At 38.8% G+C, this 9,771-nt stretch overlaps 1 protein-coding gene across 1 annotated transcript in view; it reads right to left on the bottom strand.

Annotated features, from left to right (window-relative positions):
- Nucleotides 1-9,771, bottom strand: part of si:dkey-225n22.4 (collagen alpha-1(XXI) chain) — a 57,658-nt gene that overhangs the window by 44,539 nt on the left and 3,348 nt on the right. Inside the window, exons 2-5 of the mRNA XM_051882915.1 lie at nt 5,443-5,575; nt 2,586-3,143; nt 1,515-1,680; nt 263-488 (exon numbers count right to left, since the gene is read on the bottom strand). Coding sequence (XP_051738875.1) covers nt 263-488; nt 1,515-1,680; nt 2,586-3,143; nt 5,443-5,524 — 1,032 coding nt within the window. The 5' untranslated portion in view covers nt 5,525-5,575. The remainder of the gene's footprint in view (nt 1-262; nt 489-1,514; nt 1,681-2,585; nt 3,144-5,442; nt 5,576-9,771) is intronic.

The following is a 9,771-nucleotide window of genomic DNA, read 5'->3' on the forward strand; positions in this document are numbered from 1 at the left end:
GGCGGGGCAACCTGTCACTCACATGAGATCCACCAATAGCAAACCACAACCATCCAATCAATTCCCCACAGACAAAATCAAGCCCCGCCCTACATTTGTTCTTGTTTGCAAAGTCGTTTCACTCGGATATATGGCACAATAGAGAAGAAAAGACAACTTTCCTTTCATGCTGACTTTATGTAGATCTGCTACATCAGTGTACAAATGATTAATTCACAAACTTTATGTAGTAAAGAATAAGTTACTGGTAGATTTCACTAACCTCAATGCCTTGTGCATCAAAAGTAGCCATCTGTTCCTCATTAACCATGTTTGTGGTAGTGAAGATGACCGATTTGTCCAGTCCGCTTAGTGTGACAGCGGCCTGAATCTGTCCATCTTTAGACAGAACCCTCCACAGGTCAAACTTCTCCCTGCTAGAAGGCCCTTTCAGCCTCAGAGTCGACACAAACACATATGAGGGAGGGAGGCCTTCTGGAAAAATTTCCCTTTAAAACAATTATAAAAACATCTATTAGTCAGAAAAATATGTATAATAGAACAAACGCAATTAGATTTGCACAATAAAAACCATCACCTAAAAAAAAAATTTTCAAGAGCTCTAAAAAGTGATTAAAAAAAGTTTCAGAATCACCAATTATTACATATTAAACACTTTTAAATCATTGTGATTAGAGTTGGGGTAGAGCATTACAAGTAACATGCATGATGTAATCAGATTACTTTTTTTAATGTAACAAGTAACGCATTGTTTTAATACACCACTTTGTTGATTTTGTATTTCTACCTTGTAAAGTGCTTTGAGAAGCTCCTTTAAAGGTGTTATAGAAAAATAAAGTTATTATTAGGGACCAAGCACTTAAGGTGCGTAGCCACCTACTCTAATAGTTGGCGTTCCTATTATTATTATTATTATTATTATTCTGTTTCCACTCTTGAGTCTATGGCAGACCGTATGTTAAAAAGTTGTGAAATTTGGCACACAGATAGAGGACAGTCTGAACTGCCACCATAGCAAATTTGGAGTCTCTAACTCAATCCCTCTAGCGCCACCACCTGTCCAAAATTTCACTCATGTTTATACTAATAACTATTGAACCGTAAGGGTTCGAAACAAAATTCAAAATTCCTCATCATTTTCGGTCATTTTAAATTTTCCAAAAACTTACTTTTTCGAACTCCTCCTACGCCGTTGTTCCAATTTTCACAAAAATTGAACCAGACCATGTCGACAAAATGTTATGGAATTCAAGTCGATTCGTCAAACCGTTTTAAAAACACGTGCGAACGAATTTTAAGAAGCGCTTGCAAAAATAGATGTCAATAGACGTCTCCTCAACGCTTTATCGTATTCAGACCAAACTAAGTACAGACAACAGACAACAAAGTAACTAAGTAACGTAATACTGTACTTTTTAAGGGAGTAACACAATACTGTAATGCATTACATTTAAAAGTAACTTTCCCCAACACTGATTGTGATGATCAAAATTAGCATTAGGTTTAAACCCAACCTTGTGTTTTCAGTGATGTCAGTGCTCTTGTCTATCAGATACGCCGCCTCTGACAGTAATGAGCCATGTATCTTCTTAGCTTTCTGATGGATCTTCATGCCCAACATCAGCTCAAAGCCTTTCTCATCACGGGACGCCACAGGAATACGTGTGGGACATACAGATTCTGCCGGGGGACACATCATTTCAAACGCATTACCACACACAAATTGGAGGATTGAATCATAAGCTTTCAAACCAGCAAATTCATTTTATTTTTAATCCTGTCTCAGTTTTCATTCAATCAATATGTAATGTGATTGAACTAAACATGATAATAATGTACAATCCAGCTATTTCCCAGGAATGGTTGAAAGCATATTTCACAACAAACCCCAACTATTGTTTAAAAATTACTGTATTGTTGCTTAAAATGAACCCAAAGTATGTTGGAAATTATCTTTTATTATTATGTTTAATAAATGAACATTTATTAATAAGTTTAATAAATAATAGTTAAATTTATTAAATTGCTTATTAATTGCCTTTTGATTATTATTGTTGCCTCTAGTAATTATGCGTCTGATTTTTAATTTCCAACTTATTTTGAGTTCATTTTAAACAAGTTGGGTTAAATAAAATAAAAAAAAAATGCCCAGCACATTGGGCAAACATTTAACCCAACTGCTGAGTTAATGCCAAAAAAGAGCCGAAGGTAACAGTGGCAAAGAAACCCAAACTCCATCAGGTGACAGAAATGGAGAAAACATGGACAGTAAATGTTTGTAATTACTTTTGGTTAGAGAAAGCAGACTCCTGTCACTATTAACAACTACTCTAACCATCCAAACCAGAGCTGCCAGCTGGACCGTGGTTGGCACATGCCACATCTGGTCCCTGTTCCCAGTTCCTCCCTACCATGGCATCATGCCGCTGGTTTGGCCCACGAGCTCTGTGGCTTCCCTTGTCACTGGGCATGAATGGACTGTGGTATTTTAGTGGTTCACGGTTCTTTTAAGAACAGGAGAGGACTGGTAATGCCAAAACTAGTTTTAATGTTTATGGGATTGCTCACACGCATGTGAATCTTACCCTCGCACAGCTTCTGTTCCATAGCGTCACGGATACGGTCGATATTGGTGTAGTCCTCCGCGTAAAGCACGTAATCCCCCTCCGGCTTGTTGGCGATGGTCACCAGCTCTGACGTGGTGATCTCCGTACCAACGCCCACCGCAAACACTTTAATCCCTTGTGCTCGCGCCTCAATGCTCGCGTCCATAACGTCGTCTTGCGACTTTCCATCAGTCACCACCACAGCAATACGGTTCTTCACATCATTTCGTTGCGAAGACGCAAAGACGTGGTCCACGGCAAACTTGATGGCGCGGCCCGTCTGGGTGTTTCCACCTAAATAGCTGATATCCTCAATGGCTTTAATGAGATCTTGAGTGGTCTTGTGGAGACCGAGAGGAATCTCCAACCTAGGCGTGTCACTGTATTGGACTACACCGATCTGTGAGTAGTGTGAACTAACATCAAAGCCACTGGTGACATTGACCAACCAGCGCTTGGCTGTTTCGAAGTCCTCATCTCCCACACTCCAGGAGCCATCCATGATGTAGACCAGGTCATTCACAGCAGTGCTGCAGCCTGCAGAATGGGGACAAGAACTGGGCTAGAAATAAATACCACATATACCCCTTTTCCACCAAGGCAGTTGGAGTGCTGGTTCAGTGCCAGAGCCTAGTTTCAAATCAGTTCGACACCCAAAGCACCAGCTCTGAACCAGGAGAAGTGGTTCGTAAGTAGCACCAAAACTTTGCTGGTCTAGAAGTAAGAACCGCTTGCATTGGGGCTGGGAGCAGAGTTACCGTGACCAACAAGACAAACAGAAACTTGTGACCACCATTTTTAAAATAGCAGCTAATCGAGCTAATAGCAGCTCGATTGTAATCTCCGTCTATTCAAATTATAGCGAGCTGCACGAACGCGTTGGATTTGCCTTGTTTGGATGGCGATGCAGGTTCACAAAGCCATGAGCATCAGTAAAAACGCAATGTCTGCCATTGTTGATGGAAGGCCTGTTCGAGAAACATTGGCACTGTGCGGACCGATCGGCGTATGACATCAAAGTGCCGCGGGAGAGTTTGGAGAGCATACGACTGCTTTTGGATTGCTTTCGTGGTGCTTTGGTGTCATGCGCCGATCGGTCTGCGAGAAGCCAATGCATCTCGAACAAGCCTAGTGTGTTTGGTGCTGCTGGGAAGATGAGGTGTATACAGTGACATAAGATCTGGTTCTGTGTTGGCTCTCTAGCCCGTTGAAAGACAAATCGGCTCTTAGAAGGCTCATTAGTCGAACCAACTCCAAACCGGCAACAGCTCTGAACTAGCACCCGGGTTCATGCTGGTGGAAAAGGGGTAATAGAGAGAGACAAAAAGCCACCTATCAAACTCAAAGTGTTACATTTCAAATTTAGATTGTGTTCCAAAACTAAAGCCCAAAGTAAACTTTTTACGCGTACGCGAGGGTCAGCGTACAGTGCGCGTGACGCAAATTTCATCATCAGAAGAGTATCCGATTCCTGGGGGGACTCGATTTCTCACCACATCTGGCATTCATTTTATATTTCAAGCATGTAATTTGTGCACTTAATGTACACTACCGGTCAAAAGTTTGGAAACATTACTATTCTTAATGTTTTTGAATAAAGTCTCTTCTGCTCATTAAGGCTGCATTTATTTCATAATAAATACAGAAAAAACAATAATATTGTGAAATATTATTACAATTTAAAATTATGGTTTTCTATTTTAATTTACTTTAAAATATAATTTATTCCTGTGATCAAAGCTGAATTTTCAGCATCATTACTCCAGTCTTCAGTGTCACATGATCCTTCAGAAATCATTCTAATATGATGATTTATTATCAATGTTGGAAACAGACAGTTTTTTCTTTCTGTTTTTTGAAAGAAATTAATTCTTTTATTCAGCACGGATGTGTTAAATTGATAAAAAGTGATAGTAAAGATTTATATTGTTAGAAAAGATTTATATTTTGAATAAATGCTGTTCTTTTTAACCTTTTATTCATCAGTGAATCATGAAAAAAAGTATCACAGGTTCCAAAAAATATTAAACAACACAACTGTTTCCAACATTGATAATAACTGAGCAGCAAAACATCATATTAGAATGATTTCTGAAGGATCATGTGACACTGAAGACTGGAGTAATGATGCTGAAAATTCAGCTTTGATCACAGGAATAAATTACACTTTACTATATATTCACATAGAAAACAGCTGTTTTAAACTGTAATAATATTTCACAATATTATTGTTTTTCCTGTATTTATTATGAAATAAATGCAGCCTTAATGAGCATAAGAGACTTCGTTCAAAAACATTAAAAAATAGTAATGTTTCCAAACTTTTGACCAGTAGTGTAATAAACATCATACAATAGTGAAATTTTGATCAGGCATTACCGCTTGGGTCCTAAAGGAGACCCGATTCCTGGGGGGGGGGACTTGATTTCTCATGACACCGAAACGCATGCAAGCTACAGCGACGATGGACGCCTACATAGGCGAGAGATTGTACCAAGAGGTTAGAAAGTACCCTCATTTGTACAACTCTAGCATGAAAGAATACAAAGATGTTTACATGGGTTGTAAGTCGTGGCGAGAGATTGCTCAAAACTGCGCATGCGTCGAACGCCTGTGTACGAGTCAAATGAAGTATACTTTCCAAGGCTGTGTGTTCGACTGTGTGCGTACACTCGTGTACGTGTTAAAAAAATAAAATAAATAAGTATACTTTGGGCTTAAAATGGAACATCAAAATGGAACGGTATGATTTGGAATGTACTATAAGGATAGTGATCTTGATTTCATGACGACTTTGACACTTTTAAATCTCAAAGGGATCATAAACTGGCAATACCCGCTCGAATATCATCGTCCTCTCCTGCTTGCGAGTACACCAGGAAGAGCAGTGCCGGGAAAGACCTCGAAATCCACGACATTCCCAACTAACGCTCCAGTGCTTCACGTATAAAGTGTCAATCTTCAGAGCCCTGTTAAATAAAGAACATTAAAAAGTGTCTGTTCAGGGATGCAGAGCAACATTGCAATCTATAATTATTCTAAACGGCTAAGAATCAGTTTGCTTACATAATTATTTAAAGATGTCTGTTTCATTTGATTATACCTCTGATGTTACACACTTAAGCTAATCAGATCAGTGCACACAGTTGTCCACAGGGGTGTTGAGACGCTTTCTCAGAGACAATCAAGTAATTACTTCTGAGATTAAACATCCTCTACAGAATAATGGAAAGGCCCTTTGCATTGTTTCTGTAATTCAGCTGATTTATTTTCAACGGTGGTGATGCAAAAACAAATTTTGAACTTGATTCCAAGACATGAACGAAAAAATAAGCATGAATTATGCGTTAGACAATAACCTGGAACCTCAATACACAACCCAGAAACATGGCAAACGTGAGGCTTAAAGGATTAGTTTACTTTCAAATGAAAATTACCCCAATCGCTGGGTTTGTCCATTTTCAACCCGACTTGGTTTTAGAGTGTGGATTCTTTTGACTAGAAATGCAAATCTTGCTTGTCACTTTCGCACAGGCAGGAACACTCATATTGTTTTTCAAAAATGTTCAAATTTAACCCAAAGCTCTACCCAAACTTTTACATCCCTCTATAAACTCCTGCGAGTTCATACATCAACCAGACGCACCCTAAATAATAAGCATAAATTTGTATAAATAAAACAACATGTGTCTTGTCTATTTTGCTAACGTTTCACTGGCCAAGCAACAGGCCCTCTATAACTTTACAGACTACGACAATTCCCTTTTATTCAACCATATAAAAGTCTCCTTGGTAAGACGGCCGTTTTGATTGGGACCAAACGACATGTGGTCATATTTTCTCGCTTTGCTTCAGTGATGTCTACAAGCTCTCATTTAGCATAAAACGCTGGCCAACAGACCACAGGCTACAGCTAAATGACAGGAAAATAACAGCGTAAGCAAAAAAACCTGGTCAACACAACATGGAAATACACATGGCATGAGGCTGTTCACCGGATTACGAGAAAATGCCCACAATTACACACAAACATGCACTTGTGCTGTAGATAGAAACACTTTTTGTTGTTCATCAATGCCTTAAAATCATGTTTGTACAGTATAATTTCTATTTCTTTAATAAAAAATAACAGCCAGCCTTTCATAAAGCATGTTACTCAAAGCATCCGTCCACTTTACAAGGGTTATTTTGAGGTAAAGCAAGCTCGACCGGGGCGATGGCATTGTCCATGGCAAACACAACAGAAGGAATCATTCCCATAAAGCCATAATGAAACGTTAGAGACCCAAGACATCGACACACAGTGAGGGCATGGGAACGCTTTGTTTGACTGTGGCTTGGACAGCAATAACCATGATGGCACAATGAAGCACATGACAAGCATTCAAAGACACTTCACGAGTATGTGGAGAATGTGAATACCAAAAACATGCTTTTATGGCAAGATTTTACTGGATTGAAGATTAAACAGAAAAGAAACCAGCAGAAGTTCAATGGGACAGAGTGATGTACTGCATTAAACGTTGTACTGCCAGCCATGGGAGATTGATAGTAAATTGCCCATCGCTTTTAGCAGCATGTTCCCATGTCCCTGACTATCAAACGTGCTACAGGGAAAGTTTGGGTTTTCACAAATGCCCTCAGTCTGTATTAATGTTAAGTCCATCAATTCCAAAATTCAACAAAATTGCAACAACAGCTATCAGATTTGCATAATAATTTCCCTCCAAACAGCATCAGTGGGTTAAACAGTAAATCAGCAATGGTTAACTGCATGCTCGTTTACATGTCGCTTGGATCCTCTCATCATCAAGAGCTTGTGATTGTGCCGCAGATCGGCGGCCCCGGTCCAGATGTGTTGTGGTAGAACTGGGCCTTTCATGCTGTTCGCTGTGGAAGAGGCCGATTCTACAAGATTGCTTCAATAAAAGAGATGCAGCATCTCTTTGGCAAGGGGCGTATGCTAGGACTGAACGCATACTATTTGGGGATTTTTTTTTTCCTTGAGTGGGATATGTGGAGAAGCACATCTTAAAACATTGTATTTTATTGTATTAGACTACTGTATTTAAGGAGTAGCACATAAAAAGAAACCCTTAAATGAGATTGCTTTAATACGTTTAATTGTCTTCTGAGCATTAATGAGATAAATGGAGAAAAAGGGCCCATTAATCTCATATAATATATTGTGTGTGTGTGTGTGTGTGTGTGTGTGTGTGTGTGTGTGTGTGTGTGTGTGTGTGTGTGTGTGAGACAGAGAGAGTGAGAGTAATACATTATCAAGATCAAAGCCAAATTGTAGTGTTTTTTAAGATTTTATCATTAAAGGATTAGTTCACTTTAAAATGAAAATCACCCCAAGCTTTACTCACTCTCAATCCATCCTAGGTGTATATGACTTTCTTCTTTCAGACGAACACAATCAGAGATATATTTAAAAATATCCTTAGTCCCTCCAAGGTTTATAATGGTTGTGAATGGGGGGCTGCGTTTTGAAGGCAAAAATAATGCATCCATCCATAAAAATACAAAAATTAAAAAAGTAATCTATACAACTCCAAGGGGTTAATAAAGGCCTTCTGATGTGAAGCGACGCATTTTTGTAAGAAAAATATCCATATTTTAAACTTTAGAAATTCAAATAACTAGCTTCCGGCGGACGACCGTACGCAGAATGCACAAGTTGACCTGCGCCAAATGAGTAATCCTCTGACCCGACGTATGACGCATATGACGCCTCTCGCGGTTCAAACAAATAGGGCTGTGCAACAAACTCAAGCTGCTCTTCTCTTATATCGAATCCTCTGACATTTATCTTTAAAAATGATTGTTTTAGACTTCTAATCCGTGACTGGTTATTTGTTTTGCTCTATCCTCTGCACTTCCGCGTTCGTCATTATGTTGTGCGTCAGGTCAGAGGTCACTCTTCTGCCGCATTCTGCGTACAGTCGTCCACCGGGAGCAATTTATTTGAAGTTATCTTCTGAAAGAAGATAGTCATATACACCTAGGATGGCTTGATGGTGAGTAAATCATGGGATAATTTTTAACATTTTTAGGTGAACCATCCCTTTAATAAATATCCTGACGCATCCAAGCTTTATAATGGCAGTGAACGGGACCAACGAGTATGAGCTGAAGAAAGTGCCTCCATCCATCATAAACATACTCCACACGGCTCCGGAGGTTAATAAAGGCCTTCTGAAGTGAAGCGATGCGTTTGTGTAAGAAAAATATCCATACTGAAGTAAAATATCTAGCTTCCGCCAGACCGCCATCCGTATTCAACGTATGAAGAAAGCTTAATTTCTGAAAGCGTTCATCCAAAAGCAGAAAGTCATATTCACCTAGGATGGATTGAGGGTGAGTAAAGCTTGGGGTGATTTTCATTTTAAAGTGAACTAATCCTTTAATATGTATATCTTTAAACTGTTTATCTGTTAATGGGTTAGTTCACTCCAAAATGAATATTGTGATCATTTACTCTGGCCCCATATCATTTTTTCTGCAAACAAGAGGTTATTTTGACAAATGGCTGAATGTTTATTATTGTTTTTCTTATTATTGTTTTGTTTTTTCATAGAATGGAAGTCAATGATCACCAAATTTGTTTGGTTGCTATACATTCTTCAAAATATCTTCTATGTTCCACAAAAGAAAGTCGTACAGGTTTGGAATGACATGAGGATGATTAAATGATGACAGAATTTTCATTTCTGAGTGAATAAGGTTTAATATTTTGGTGAACTACCTTTAACAATTGTCTAATACGTTGCCTGTGTTAATTTTTATTCATGTTTCAGGAGAACTGTATTATTAAAACATCTGAGAATTAAGGTAATACTTCAATAAAACCTAACTGAGAACTCTTTGGGTTTTAAACAAGCAATTAAATCCTCTGGCTTGTTCTCAGAAATAATATCAGATGTTCCAGGATCAGTATGAAACAGTCCATCGGTATCAGGCAGTTCCTGATCAATGAAAGCAGTGAAGCCTCAGAATAGATCAAATGTTGTCAAAGACACACACTTTTTTTTTGCCTCTTTGCATATTTATGTTGTACCTGTATGTGACTGACCCAGCTGAAGGGGTTCTGCTCTACTGAGCACGACCAGTGCAATTTTTAGTAAGCAATAAACAAACCGCTTGACCACAAACTCACTTA

Source organism: Ctenopharyngodon idella, chromosome 23 (assembly GCF_019924925.1).
Source record: "Ctenopharyngodon idella isolate HZGC_01 chromosome 23, HZGC01, whole genome shotgun sequence".
In the NCBI taxonomy this organism is placed as follows: domain Eukaryota; kingdom Metazoa; phylum Chordata; class Actinopteri; order Cypriniformes; family Xenocyprididae; genus Ctenopharyngodon; species Ctenopharyngodon idella.